Consider the following 15,635-nt stretch of genomic DNA (forward strand, 5'->3'; position numbering starts at 1 on the left):
TGCTCAGGTATGTGCAGACTGAGGCACAGATCATCTCTGATGTCCTCGGTGCTAACTGAAGACTGAAGTCACCCTGTGGGACAATAGCCTGACCAGGCCGTGGTGGGACAACACAGTATCAAACTCCAGTGATGGGGCTTAAACCCAGTTGTGGTGATGGGCCTGGCCTGGAGTTGGTGACTAGCAGGACAGCTTGAAGGCCTACAATCCAAAGCATGTCTGACAGTCCAGTACTAAATAATTGCATGTTAGCCAATCCCCTCCTGTCCCTGTCAAACCCAGCCCTCAAACAGATACAAGCCCCAGGATGTACAGCTGATTATCTGCCTTGGTGTAGTACTCTCTAGCTCCATAGGTGAAAACTTACAGGTTGGAGAAAGAGGTACAGCAAAACACATCTATACCAATTTTTCTCTTACCTTTTCCTTTGCCAGTTGGCATTAAGTTTACTTGGACATGGCAAAATAAAATTAAATTAAAAAAAAAAAGGAAAATCAATAACAATAGTACTAAGGAAGATTTCAGTTATTTAAGGCCACAATAACAGATGACTAATTTATTTTTTTTTACATTTTTCAACTTCTAAATAACTCTCATATATTTAAACCTATTTTTTCTGCACTACTTGGTGCTATTAAATAAATCTTCATGCGGAACGAGCGGCACTCCCACTTGAGCTGATATTAATGAATACGAACAGGTTGCCCTAGCCCTGCCTATGCAAAAAGCTTGAATTATTTGCATCATTATCTCATTTTCATGGTCACAAACTTGTCACAGTTCATATTCCTCTACAGTGTGATGAGACAGTGCTTTTATACTTTTAAGACCAGAATGAGAGGCATGGAACTCAAACATTTATTTCCGACACACTTCCAAATGCTGCCCTTTTGTGAACTGTTTACAAGCTGCACAGTAGTAGCTGAAAGACCCCTCTCTTGTCAGAGGAAGTGTCTCCTATTGCAGAAAGATGTTTGCAGTCTTTCAGATAGTAAATGTAGATATGAAGCCACTGACATCCAGGGCAAAAGCCAGTGCTGTCTTTTTTCCATGTAGACATTTGCCACCCATTCCTGTTGGCATGTATATTGTCAGCTTGTTATTTCACTTCTAGGACATTGACTTAAACCTTTTATTATTCTTGGAGACACTGCCAACCAGTTTTATGCCTCCTGCCATAATAGCTCAAACCCAGATTTTTCTTACTGCCTCCTCCTGCTTGTCACAGCCCTGTGACTTCTGTGCTGTGTCCACTGGGATTTCAGGTTTCTAGCCCAGCCTGGCAGGCTGGACAGATGTTTCTTTTTTGTATCATATGAGGGAAGAGTTTTCACCTCCCCAGCTGCTGGAGCGGTTGTGTTCACACAGTGAGTGGGGTCTATCCACCTGTCCACTACTATGACAAATAGAGGTAGCCAGCCTATCAGTTTTCTAAAATTCTCCCCAGCCTCTCCTTATCCTCTTTGTATCATACCTTGCCACTGCTGGTATCATAAAAATATGTAGCTGTTTGCTGCATAATTCCTCACAAGCTGAAATGACCAAGATGTCAACCTACATCCATAGTCTGCACTGACAACATATCATTTTCTGAAAGCTCCTACTTCCGTCACAGTAAAGGAGTGGTGGAAATTGGTATTGGCCAGCTTGTCTTCCCAACTGAAGGAAACACTTTTCTGTGCTTGTGTTTTGATTCTGTACGTATCTATAGTTTCTGCCTTTACCATGGTGCCCCTTTTCCCCTACAGCAATCAGGATGCTCAGCAAGGTCTCTGCCTGTTGTCCTGCATTTCCCAGGGCTATAGCTCATCAGGCTAAGAGAATGGGGAGCTACAGAAAGACACTATTTCAAACCCAGCCTTCCACTTGATAAGCTACTATTAACTTCTTTCAGTGTTAATGGTTCCTCTTGTGGCAACAGAGTGGCTCATGCATCTGTCCAAATTCAAAGGAGCTATTATCTAAATGCATAAGACAGCTGCTTGTCCATCTACAAAGCTGGTTTTTACGATGAGTAACCGGGAGCCAGGACCTGGGCCAGTCTCACACGATTTGTTCCATCTCATACGAAGGGACACAACCTGCTGCAGTGCTAGTCTGTTTTCCAGACACCAGGTCATGGTATGTCCTAGTGGCATTGCCATTTGCAGGATCAGATGCTGCTTGAGAAACCACAGCACTTCCATGCCCCAGAGGTCTGCCATGCTCCTGCATTCTGGATTCTCCACTATGTTGTAGAGGGAGCACAGGTAGCAAACACTTCAGTCTGGATGGAACACTTCCTTTACACAGTTATTTAATCACTGGTGAGACCCAATGGGGAACTTCTTGACATCTGAGTGTTATTTTAGAGCTCTACTGCAATATAGGTCTTTATTAAGGACTCAGTTGGTTTTATCCAAAAGGGTTAAGAGAAACACAACATGGAGTGCCCAACTGCAGGAGCAAGTGGGGGCCGGCTGCACCCCTCCTCTCTGCAATGCCCCCACCTCAGCATTCTGCCCCATTCACCTGCTCTCAGCTACCTTTCACTCAAGCCTCTGCCCTGACATGCTTGAAATGGCCTGCACAGCCCCACTTCCACCTCTCTCGCCTTCCCTGCTCATGCTCCTGCTCTAGGTGGCAGAAAACAGCCCTGCCAGCCCCTTCCACCCTGGCCCAAGTCAGGCACTGCCTCATCTAGAGGTATCTAAAATAACACACCATTTCCCCGTGTCTTTCTCTGCTTTGGGTAGGGTATGGTAACTTTTTTTGGATGAGAAATCCCCAGTACTCCCCACCCCTTTCTTCTCACCATCCCTTTGCTATCATTCCAGTCTTTTGCTCTCCTAGATGCTGCACCATCCCCCATATAGCAGGAAGATGCCTTCTCCACTGTGCTTCCCTTTACACCCATTTTCATCAATCATTCTAAAGTAGACTTGTCTCTAAAGCTTACATACCTCTGATCTTGTGGAATGACTGCTTCATTAAAGAAAAAACTCAAGGACTCAAGGACTTTCTCCCCATTTTTCTCCCCACCTACTGGTTATAGGTAACCACTAAATGAGCAGATAAAATGAACCCTTACCTATTCCAGGCAAACAAGCTGTCAGGAAACACTTAAATTAGCTGCAGAGCCTTTTTTATGTAAAACCTGCACAAAGACACATCTAGAGACCTTGCCACTGTAGAAGGAAATCAGCTGAGAATGGTCTGAAAGACAGAACTGTGTCAGAACAGCTCACCCATCATACATTTGTTAGAGATACAGATACTCCAGTGGGTATGTAAACCAGTTAAATGGTAAACAATTTTACTACTGTTAGACTTAATTTTCACCATTACCAACACAAAAATTAGAACTGTTAACTTCATACTCATGTTTGCTTTAAAGAACACAGTACGCACTTTAAAAATATTTTCCCTTTTTAGGTGATTAATTGGATACATGGAGCTAGGAACAGAAGTCATCTGCCACGATCATCTATCCCAGATAGTAAAATGCCCAAAGGCAAGAAAATATTGTATGGGTCCTATACAGATCAGTGGGGGTTTTATGCTGACAAGGATACGAAGCCCTTATCCCACCTTTTTAATAGGTTCTGATGCTGCATGTTAGTTTCATTATTTATACAAAAAAACAATTATAGGAAACCAAATTATTTAAACATTGCATTAATAAGGGTAATAAAGACATTAAACCCAAACTCTTCTGCCTTTTACATGCATGCCTTGTAATTTTGGGACAAGTTGTAACATAAGTTCTGCTGCAGTTTTTGGGATTTTATTTGTTGCAGCTGCTGCGCAGTGTGGAAGCAGAGCGGTTTGGTCAGAGCTCAGGGGCCAGTGTCTCAGAGAAACACCAGGGCTCTTCTTGTTTCACAGAGGTGCTTCCTGACCTTGGGGCAGTCATCTTGCTGCATGACTCTCATATAAAATAGGTATGAGGCTATTTAATGTGCTTGAAAGGTGGAAATAGGAGCCAGTGGGGACTTTCCCACTGATTTGCACAACCAGGTGCTGCTCAACTGCATCCAAAGGAGAAAAGCAGAAGCAACAGAGAACTTGGGGTTGTTAAAAATAAGTTGATGACAGCAGGGTCCAGGACAAGCTGCCTTCAGTTTGCATATTAGTTACACTTCCTCTAAGATACGTTTTCAAAGCCCATGCACTCAAAAAAATCTGTTCTGCAATGGGGCTTGAAAACCTGTTTGTCAACAAATAATTAGCTCACAGCTTGAGTAGGTATGTCCCAGGGGCTCAACCTGCCTGTTCTTGCCAGGAGCTCTGCTCAGGCATTCACCACAGGAGGAGGCCTGAAGCTCAACAACCCTGCTGGTATTTGTGACAACATCTAAGCAATTAAAGAGTCCGTTTTATTTAACTTTTCTAAGCTGTTGCTGAGTGCTTGGTGCAGTCACTACATTTGTGCCAAACCTGAAATTTTACATCTCCTTTAACCTAATTAAACGAATCAGCTTAAATATGCTCAGTTACCACTTAGCATAGCAGTTAAAAACCTGTCTGGTAGACTCTGACCTGTTTATTAGTAAAACAGTTAAGGATAAGCTCTGCTGTGTTAATATAATTGGGAGGTAAAGGGAATGTTTGCTGTGATTTAAGTAAGTGCTGAGATGCAATGCTCAAGTTTGCATTGCGGAGGCTGCCAGCCAGAAGCAAGATCCACCCAGCTGTGAGGAGCTGCTAACAGGCACCCATGGAGAAGTCATCCTCTCAGCACAAGTAGTAAATAACTGTGAGGCTACATAGATTTCCCTCCATTTTTAGCAATTCCTACTTGTGTTTTGCAATTTGAGTTTTATTATTAGCCATTTAATTGCAGATTCCATTAAAAATTATCTAGTCAATTGTGTTTTAGCTGTCTGCAGTGAGCAGCTCCACTCCACAGACTTCAGCTGGTTTTCTTGCAGGGTTACAGCAATGTGCAAGCAGTGTTTATTGGCATGCAATCCCTCTCTGCCAGCACAGGACTGAAAAGCCAAACATCCCTTGGGAATAAAGCAGCATTACACACCAGGCTGTGCCCCCATTGTGGAAAACTAGCTCTCTACTTCCCTTGCGGGAAGGTTTTCCTGCAGTCATAGGATGCATTTACCCATTTGGCTTCTGTTCTTGAAGCACTTTGGGTGGGTTAGACTGCACAGAGCCCCCCACCCCGCTTCTGCCATCTTTTTTCTCCAGTGACCATCAGCAATGTCAGAAAGCACTTTGAACTGTGATACACACAGAGTGAGGGTAAACGTGGATGGCTTCACAGCACTGAGGTATTAAGAACTGTGTGATGCACTTCTTAAAAAATGGGTTTCTGGAAAAACCTTAAGCTAACAACATTAACATCTTAGGTTCTTCCTGCAATATCCACTTAAAACTGATGGGGTCTACTCAAGACAAGGAAGAAATCTTGAGACTTGGTATGTGCCAGGGGACTCTCAGGCCTCGTGGTTTCTTTATGAAACCAACGGCACTGGCACAGCCAGAGTCTGTCTGCATGGATCAGGTTGCAGACGCCTCCACATCCTGCGCAGGACCACTGGGCAGGGCACTGGGCCACAGCCTTGCTTGTTATATTCCTAATGGTAGGAGAGCAATAGTAGGACAGTAAACTGTTTCTGTGGAAGTTATTAAGAAAACAAAAATACTAAAAAATAAGAAAAAAAAGATCAGAGGGATAGAATATTTCCCATTCCACCACAAAAATCGGCCATACAAACCATGATCAGCAATAGCAGGCACGTACAAGTTTTTCCTTTTTTAGGAAAGAAAAAAACTGAAGAGGGAGGGACAAGTGGTAAGGAATAAAGGGCCGTAAAAAGGAACAAATTTTAATGCACCATTATAATCTTTGAGCATTTTCTCCCTGACAAGCAAATCTGCAGAGCATTTAAGATCCATATGTGACAAAGAGTCAGCCAGAGAGGGAGGAGTGGAAGGAGATGCCACTTGAGCTGGCATATCAGAGGATCTTTAAATAGAAAAGCTTTCAGGGAACTCAGGGTAGGCGCTTACCACACAAAACTTAATTACAGCCATACTCATATGAAAAAAATATTACAGCCCTCTAACACCCCCATTTTTTTATCTGCAGCAGTTGGGTAAGGGAAGGGGGAAAAGCCACTAAACCAGCATGGGACTCCAATCCTGGCACCTCCTGGGGGATGATGCTTTGGGGTGGAGCTGCCAGCTCCCACTGTGGAGCTCTGAGTCCCTGCGGACACATACCTATTAGTCAGCTCCTCTGCTTCCTCTGGGTCCACAGCCTCCTCCTCCTCCTCCTCTTCTTCCTCCTCCTCCTCTTCTTCCTCCTCCTCCTCTTCTTCCTCTTCTTCTTCATCTCCTATGAAGGATGAGGTCTCAGATGCCCTGTCGCAACCAGTGCTGTGGGACCCCTCCATTCCCTTCCCTGCTCAGGCCGTCGCCGGTGATGTTTACCCCCAACCCTGTCTTCCCCAGGGCTGCCTGAAGCAACTGTCATCCCCAGTAACACTCACTTCTCCTGACTCAGGACAGTCTTTAAATAGAAGGCAGCAAAGTTACAGCGCAGAGTCGCTGCTCTTCCTACCCTGGCTCCTAGCACCAACCCGGTGCCAGGACACGTGGCCCCATGGCCATCTCTCCAGCTGCTCGCCCCCTTCGCCTGCTGCCACTGCCAGAGCTGCTTGTACAGGCGACAGGACAGGCAGCAGCAGGGAGGAAGGGGGCCAAGCAGACCTTCCCCCAGTCACCTCTAGCAAATTTGGGGTGGATGGTATGGATGAAGCAGAAGGAGAGTTTTCCTGTGGCCCCAAGAGAAGGTGCATTTCACAAGTTCTGCACACCCAGAGTGCCTCAAGCTCAAGCTGGAAAGGTCAAATACAATAACTAGTGGATGAGCCTCCAACAAACACATTGAATTATTAATATTGTTCTGTAAGATGTATCAGATGCACTGTGGTATTTAACCATGCACAAGGAAAGTATTTAAACCCTCAATCTGTCAATGTGTTAAATCACAGGACATTTTAAACTTCCTATTTGAGCGGACTTGAACCAATTATAGTTTAAAGGAAAGACAAACTATACTACCATGAAGAGTTTAGATTAAGCCACATTTACCCTTTATTATTCTGCATTTTACACAAAATGCAGTGCTTTTCCCAGACAAAACAGAAATATTTCCAATCTGTAGTAGTCAAGTTAAAGACTTTACTTTAAAAAAAAATATTTCTAGAAGAGGAGGAGAAGCACTAAACCCCTGATTCTCAATAAAGAACTTTGAAGATATCTCAAGTATAAATGACTGTATACACAGTATAACTCTAATGCCCCTAGGTTTTTTTGTCGTTCTTCAAATAAATAAACAAATCAGCAAACTCTTCCTTGTGCTGTAAGTATAGAAACACTCAGCCACATACTTCTGACTACAAACTGCTTCTGCATGCTAAATTAAAATTCTCCTGACATTTCAAAACAGCATGTACAGGTAAAACCTTTCTGCTCTCTTGACCGACGCAGTGCCATACACAATTTACAAGGTGACAATGTAATTTTTTTTGAAAAGTGTATTTCCCATCATGAGCATAGACAGTGTACACAGCAAAATGTAAAGAATATGAAGTACTCTTCCTTACATTTCATGTGGAAGGCAAGAGCATTACAAGTCTTCTAGAAATGCTTATATATGAAACATACATTGCACAAGTTTTGATTCAGTCTTCAGCACAGCAAGAGAAAGGCAACCATCTGTACTTCTCACAAGTTAATTTGACCTGTAAATGGACCAAAATCACATATTCTTTCATGCTCTTCCTACAAGAATCATACTCAGTAAAATCCAGGGAAATATTTTTATCTGAACGCGCAAGGATTACAGAGAACAAGGCAGACAAAAATAAACAACAAAATACAAGACAACCCGTAGCAAGTACAGTACAATAAATCAAGAGTGACATTCTATGATGGACTTAAATTTAACATCAAATATACTGTGAATTGAGTCCAGTAACCCAAGTTCAAGTAAAGCACTATGTTCCAAATAATGTTTGGGATTCACAAATGTAATTTATTCACAAATGCTAACTTCATGTTTTCTACAAATCATTCTACATCCTTTTATCATCGCTGCCCATTTCTCCCAATAACCATGTCACCCTGTAATGTGAGTTTTAAAATTGATTTATATTGATTTCTTTGTAAGGGATTTTTAAAAAAATAATGCCTCATACTGTCAACATACCTAAGGTACAGAAAGTTCACTTACACATTCACATTTCAGGACAAGTGAGAGCAAGAGCTAGAAGAGAAACTTTAAGTTTCACAGTGTATAGCCTATGCCAGTTCTGCATTACTGTCACCAAATGTGAAGCTCTTGCCAACGTTTGGTCCTACTGTGCACCTCTGAGCCTGTTAATTAAAAGCACTCCTGAAGGACTAAAGAGAGTTCTTAAAATCCTAGAGAAGACACTAGTGGTTTCTGACACATGAGGTGAGAAAAGACAAGCAAACCCAACGCCAAAGAGTAGTCAAGAATAATAATTTAAAAATAAATAAATAAAAGAGCTGAACTAAAGCAGTTTTATTTCAAGGCAGTAACAAATCCCAGAGAAGAGAGCATCTTGTACACACACTGAAACCTTGGTCAGTTGTGAAAAACCTTCTACCAAAGAGCTCTCAGAAAAAACTATTCCTGCTAGGGTGTATGCCAAGTAGGTAAAAGTTTTTATTTTGAAGCTGAGGAAAGGTGGTAACTTCACCCTAACAGTAAAATTTATGATAGCCATTAGTGAATTTTTCCCTCTGGATACTTGCCCAGAGTAGATGAAAACCCAGGTCATTAAACCTCTAACAACTTCAGACTACGCAGAACTGAATCCAAAGTTAAGGTCCAGCTCCTACCCACTCTCCCCAAGCCACTTATTTTGTGGTATTATAGCTGAAGTTTTCTGACCAAAGTTGCAGCCAGCTATTTAACAAATACACCATAAACACGCTTGTTCCAAAAAAATTGGGGAAAACGACCATCTAGAATTTCTGATTATAGACATGGCTTATCAGAGGGACATAAACTTGAGGAAAAAAACTACAGAAGGATCCTTTTGAAAGAGACTGTTGTGGTTACAGACCTTAACTTGTATTAAAAATAGCACTGAATTGGTAGGGCAATTTTTACAGAGTAGCTCAGAGATACAATTATTTTTCAAACTAACTTTTTAAAATCAGTTAGGAAGAAATGGTTTCAAACATGAAGTATTAATTTAAGGTGTAAGAAATGTTAACACATTAGGTGATACAATGCAAACTCTTAAGAAAGTTTTATGCCTTTTATTAAGTTTTGTTCCTCACATTCAGCTCACTTAAAAAATATTTTTACCAGCTTTAAACATTTATGTCCCTTCTTACTTATCCTAGGTCAGGAAAGTTTTAAATTTTCTAGACACAGACATAACCAATACATTTTTAAAGAAGATATAGCAAACAACCCCTCTCCCCCAAATCTACGCAGAGCTTGTAGAGCATCTCTGAATCCAGAGACCATTCTGTCCTAAAATCTTGTGGTTCAGTTTTACATAAAGTGAATCAAAGTGGATGTTTCACTGACACCAAGAATACCATCCTCCAGAGGAAGGGCAGTGAAGGTGAACATATGCATGGAGGAAGAACATTTCAGTGGACTGCTAGAGTCATACTAAAACTGAAAGACTGTTTAAATTGCAGAAGAAGAGTCAATTGCAGAAACAAATCAAAATTCTACATAGACTAGATCATGATGAAGTGTGTAGGAAGTAATCTCACATCAGGCATATAGTTTACAGTACCTAGAATTTCTAAATAAATTAGATCTTGAAAGTTTGCATAAGAAGTAACAATGCTTATTTTACAGTTATAAGGGTTTTCACAATCTTGTTAAAGAATGTAATAAATTAAACTTTTGCCTATTCACAGATGTACTGCAGAATAGCCATGATAGATCTTGGTGAATTGCAACATGGGTCTTCCCTTTTGGGGCATTTCCTATTCTACTTAATTATAGGAAATATTTTAAATACGCGGTACAAAATAACAAAAATTGGAAAAATAACCCGTATCTTCCATATATAAACTTTATTTCACTGGACACCATATAAAATATTAAACTTAAAAAAATGGAAGTACGAATTCGACATCAGTGGTAAATACAGTCTTAAAAATTGATTGGTCTTCAATAACAAATACATGAGAGACACAAATTGTGCTATCAGAGGTCTAAGAGAAGGTTTGCAATTTTTTTGGAAGAGCTATCATTTTCAATATTACTTATTTAGATTCAATTTACAGTGGCTGACCAATTTACAAACATTTACACAAAATCAAATGAGAAACCCACCTTATTTTAGCACTGATGTGAGGTATTTTGATTTTGATTTGGTCTTTTTCTCCAAAACAGACATTACTACTACTTCAGATATGTAAAAGGAAGCACTAAAAATTTTCCTGCCTACTCTGTGTGCATGTGAAGCATTTATGTGCATTGAATCGAGTTTTTTTATTTCAATTTCTTCCTAGTACAACTGTTGCTTGAAAATTCCAGTTTAGATTATAGTTCTTGACATTCAGAATACTACCAACCATAATCTATCTTGATTTTCATAAACAGTTGCTTGTTATTCCAAGTAAAAGTGAAATAAAACTGGAAAGTGCTAACTTGAACAGAAGTGCTTACTGCAATTAAGCACATGTAAAGCACAGGCTCCCTGTTCATCAAGAAGTTGGTAGTGCACAGTGTCTTAAGGATGTAGTCAGATTTGCACATGGTTTAACTTTGAATGTCTGTTTCATGGTTAAATCTGACTAAATTAATGGTTACACAGATCACGCAAGAAGCAAGTCCATATATCCCCATACTTTCCTTAAAATAGATGTATTCTTGTTGTTTGCTCTGAGTTTCTTCTAGAAGTCAACAACGCAAACATTTTCAGAAAACATATCTTTGAATGAACAGCTGTATTAACAAATACTGATAATAAAATATGCCCCATCCTTATAAACATTTCCTTAACAAAAGTTTACAGAGAAAAACAGGTTGTAAAAACCGTGGGGTAAGTGCCTCCTGATTTTGACACTGTTCTTTACTTCAGCAGGATCCAAAAAAAGAAGGGAAAACGAAAGAAGCTGGTTATCTTTTCTGTTTGGCTGCTTTTAAAGGTAATATACAGTTCAGGTCTTTCTTGTCTCGTAATAACCGCCAAGCCTGAGGAAAAAAACCACAAGGTTCTTAAAAAGCAGCTATATAATGTTTGCCATTAAAACTTAAATACTCTTGTAAGCAATAAGCATCACAGCTCCACAAAATTAAGGTTGATATTTTTCCCCTTCTTGAAAAGAAAGTTTGTGGGTGAAGATTTTTTTTTTGGTTCATTTGTTTTTGGGATTTTTTAAGGGAAGTAAAATCCAAAAGGTACCCAAAATGCAAGATATTAAAAAGTACTTGCACTTTTAGAGCAACTGTCATTCTTACAGTACCTGGTAGAAAGGACATTTTTTCAGGACTCTATCACTCTCATATATTGTTTCCAGACAGCTAGGATCAAACATGTGCTTTTGCATTTTTAAGAAAAGCACAGAGATTTGAAACAAATTTTGTTAACTGAAAACTCTGAAAAGAGAAGTTCACTCTGATTTCACAGTACAGTGAGAGCCTAAACCACTTTGTAAACGTGACTTTAGCAGATTCACAAAATCAACTATTTTATGTGAAAGTATGTGAAACATTCAGTATTTTGTATGCTAACATGGTTAAAAAAAAGAATAACAAACATTTCTGAGCAGAATTACAAAGAAAATGTTATCCTTTTTTGACTAAAGTATCTCTTACAGCATTTGCTCTATTACAAGTATCTGGCATTAAATTACTTTTTGCTGGAGAAGCCTTCAAGATACCTGAAGACTTGAGTAACTGGAGTAAACGTGAACTTTCACGGACAGCTTAATAGGGGAGTCTTAACCGGTTAAAGCTGGAAGCCAGTTCTGTGTACTAATCCCTAGTCATAAGTACATAACAAATAGTCAGAGATCTCAGAAAACAAGAATTTGAGTTGCAATTCCAGTGCAATGCCTATGACAGGAGACAAGCATAAAAGAGAGTTGGTAGCAAATATTTTCAGAAAAAGGATGTTTAACTAAGGTCTAAATTTTTCCTTGTTTCAAAGTGTCTTTTCCTCCTCTGACTTGAACAGTGGAAGTTCCTGTTTGATCTACTCACATTCTAAAATTATGAATGTGGTCTCCCTAAAGAAAAGTACCTATTTAAATAAGTTATCAAAAATCAGAAAACCCCCATTATTTTGGTGGTGATATTTATTTAAAAAAGGGATAGTAAGAAGTATAAAACATTATCTATTACCAGTTAAATTCATGTAGGAATAAACAATGAATGAAGACGTAATTTTAAAGCTATTAACCACTGTTAGAATTTTACACACACAAGAAAATCTAAGAGAGTTTTTTACTATTTCGAGTACCCATTTCAGTGTATTCCTGAAGTTTAATGGCAGACATTAATGAATACTCTTATGAAATGATTTTCCACAATTTTTTTAAAAACACACCTTTTTATTACTTATAATAAAAAGCATAAAACAGGCAGGTTTAATGACTAGCATTTGTATAACTATCTTGAAAAACAAAGTGACCAGAAAAATTACATGAGATGTACTTTTTACCTGTGCAAATTCAACTCTGATCATATCAAACTTCTGTTTCTCATGTACAGCTCTAGCAGTATTTGTCCCATCAAAGGGCTCTGCAAGATCAAATGCAAACATGAAAACTGGTAAAAAATCTAGAGTTAGGTTGTCTCCACTAACCAAGTAGGGTCAAGCATATCATTGCTTCCCAAAAGTGTTCTAAGTAGCCAATTCCTCTTTGGTTCTCAAGCTTACTTTCTACATAACATTTATCAAAAAAAAACCCAAACCAAAACCAAACTAAACCAACCAACAAAACAAACCAATCGCCCCCCCCCAAAAAAAAAAAAAAAAAAAAGAAAAAAAAAAAAAAAAAAAAAAAAAAAAAAAAAAAAAAAAAAAAAAGCCCCAAACCCTGAACTCTCTGAATGCCCTGAATCCCTCAATGGAGCACATCCTCAGGGAGTTTGAAGACGACACAAAGCTGAGCAGTGCAGCTGACACAACAAGACATGATGCCATCCAGAGGGACCTGGACAAACTCGAGAAGTGGGCTCATGAGGATCTCGTTAAAGTTCAGCAAGTCTAAGTGCAAGGTGCTGCATCTGGGTCAGGACAGTCCCAGACAGATTACAGACTGGGAGAAGTCACTGTGAGCAGCCCTGCCCAGAAGGACTTGGGGGTGCTGGTGGCTGAGAGGCTGGACATGACCCAGCCATGGGCACTCACAGCCCAGAGAGCCAAACGTGTCCTGGGCTGCATCCAAAGCAGCGCGGCCAGCAGGGCCAGGGAGGGGATTCTGCCCCTCTGCTCTGCTCTGCTGGGACCCCACCTGCAGTGCTGCATCCAGCTCTGGGGTCCCAGCACAGGAAGGACATGGAGTGAGTCCAGAGGAGGACACAAAAATGGTCAGACGGCTGGGGCACCTCTCCTATGAGGACAGACTGACAGAGTTGGGGGTAGTCTATCCAGAGAGAAGGCTTAGGGAAGATCTCATAGCACCTTCCAGTACTTAAAAGGGGCCTACAAGAGAGCTGGAGAGGGACTTTTCACAAGAGCATGTAGTGCTAGGACCAGGTGGAACAGCTTTAAACTAAAAAGGGCAAGCTTGGACTAGATATTAGGAAAAATTCTTTACTGTGAAGGTGGTGAGGCACTGGAAGAGGTTGCTCAGAGAAGTTGTGGATGCCCCATCCCTGGAAGTGCTCAAGGCCTGGTTGGATGGGGCTCTGAGCAAACTGGTCTAGTGAAAGATAATATTTAAAGTCCCTTCCAATCTATGCTTCTATGAATGATCTAAGGATATGTAATTCATAATAAACTCAGGTTATTATCTATTGAAGCACACTATGATGGTGCTGCATTTATGCAGCAGTAATTACCTGCTACAGCTCAACAGTCTGTGATAACATATCAGACTAGGATTTTGCATATTAAAATATTTTGAAATTTATTACACATGAGAATCTTGGAATTATTCACTTTAGACTCACCTCATTCAACAGCTTCTCACTGAAATACTGAGAATATAGCAAAATATTTACTATAAATTTTTATATAAGACATATTAACTGCTGTAAAATATATTTTATCACTTCATACCTATTCTGCAATGTTTGTTCAGAAGTTGACCATTTGGGGGTTTTACGTTCTAGCTGACTACTAATTAATGTGATCTTTCCCCCCCTTTTCATCCTAACATACTTAATAGTTTGGAACTTTGGAAATTGCAAGATTAAAAAAGTACTTCTTGCTACTGATAAGGTTGACAACATTAAAGCAATTGATACTAAAAAATTATGATGCAGGTACTATGTATTAATGTGCTACAAAAGAGGTTTTATAGTCTTTTCTTCCTTAGTAGAGAACCTAGTATAAGAACCTGAGAATGAGTAACATTCTATATTTCACACTGGTAGAATGTATGCAAGTCCTTAAGGGCCACAGAACCACAGATGTATTTGTTAGATCAGGTAGATTTTTTTTTGTCTAGTTGGTTATGAATTACTTTTATTCAGATAGGGATGTATAGTAAAACAAAGCATTACACAGACACCAGAAAGGCTTGTGCCTTTATGGAGACTGGCATTTCAAATTTGGAACATGCTCCATGGCATTAGGTTTTTATTTCTGCTAGCTATTTAAATTCACAAATTTTTTCATACAATAAATGTTGTATTTAGCAGTTTTCTGAAAGGATTCTCTTCAAACTACCTAGTTTTCAGTGGACAGTTACAGGCAGATTTCCTTTAGAATGCATCATACTTTCAGTTTAGAACAAAAATTGGCAATCAAATAAAAACATACACAGTCCTCTAATGTCAGTCCCATTATTTGGGAGAGTGATCTAGTATAATTAAGAACTCCGTGTTACTTACTATGTGAAGAAGGTAAGTGTTTCATTTGTGTATCATAAATGTGATGGTAGCTGCTTTTTTAATGCAAGGACCTTTATGTTGAATCAGGATATATCTATATTTTAAAGCAACAAGGGCTGAACAGTGCAATCTTCTGAAACCATCAGTGGAAAAAAGGCATTCTGGTCACAAAAGCTAATTCACATCTCCCCTTAACCTTTCTGCATATTTACTGACTGTCAAAAGACAAACTGATTCCCCAAAGCACAGCAAGATTAATTTTACAATCAGCTACTCTTTATACTACCACATTTTCTAACCATCAAGATACTAAGAGTTTATTATAAGTTATTTTGTTCACACAGAGAGATGAGAATATTAAAAAAAACCCAGACTTGTGTTATCTATCAGCAAATATATTTTAGATATTTAAAAATATATGGAATAGTACCAATTACTGAAATTCTATTCTGCGAACAGGAAAATTTGACAAGACTTGGAAAACAGAATCTATTGGCATGTTTAGCTAACTTTTGGAATCTTCTCAAGTACACAGAAATTTATCTACATACTTTGTTAACCTAGTTCAGCTTAACAGCTGTTATAAACATGAAGTCTACTTTGAGTTAAAGCAGGA

At 39.5% G+C, this 15,635-nt stretch overlaps 2 protein-coding genes across 5 annotated transcripts in view; both read right to left on the reverse strand.

The window, feature by feature from the left end:
• Positions 1 to 7,013, reverse strand: part of CMYA5 (cardiomyopathy associated 5) — a 47,022-nt gene extending 40,009 nt beyond the window's left edge. For 2 of the 3 annotated variants that reach the window (XR_006016192.1, XM_042028858.1), the window contains exon 1: positions 6,223 to 7,013. Coding sequence is in view for 2 of the 3 variants with exons in the window: in XM_042028858.1 (XP_041884792.1) it covers positions 6,223 to 6,395 (173 nt within the window). In the remaining variant the exon portion in view is untranslated. The remainder of the gene's footprint in view (positions 1 to 6,222) is intronic. The other variant, XM_042028857.1, reaches the window with a different exon arrangement.
• Positions 7,014 to 10,065: 3,052 nt separating this feature from the next.
• The window catches only part of TENT2 (terminal nucleotidyltransferase 2), a 40,893-nt gene continuing 35,323 nt past the window's right edge, over positions 10,066 to 15,635 (reverse strand). For both annotated transcript variants that reach the window (XM_042028860.1, XM_042028859.1), the window contains exons 14-15: positions 12,678 to 12,757; positions 10,066 to 11,206 (exon numbers count right to left, since the gene is read on the reverse strand). In XM_042028860.1, the coding sequence (XP_041884794.1) occupies positions 11,132 to 11,206; positions 12,678 to 12,757 (155 nt within the window). In that variant the 3' untranslated portion in view covers positions 10,066 to 11,131. The remainder of the gene's footprint in view (positions 11,207 to 12,677; positions 12,758 to 15,635) is intronic.

The sequence above is a fragment of the Corvus kubaryi genome, unplaced genomic scaffold, assembly GCF_017639235.1.
Source record: "Corvus kubaryi isolate FWS band 111438036 unplaced genomic scaffold, C.kubaryi_AGA036_p1.0 37308, whole genome shotgun sequence".
NCBI classification, from domain to species: Eukaryota; Metazoa; Chordata; class Aves; order Passeriformes; family Corvidae; genus Corvus; species Corvus kubaryi.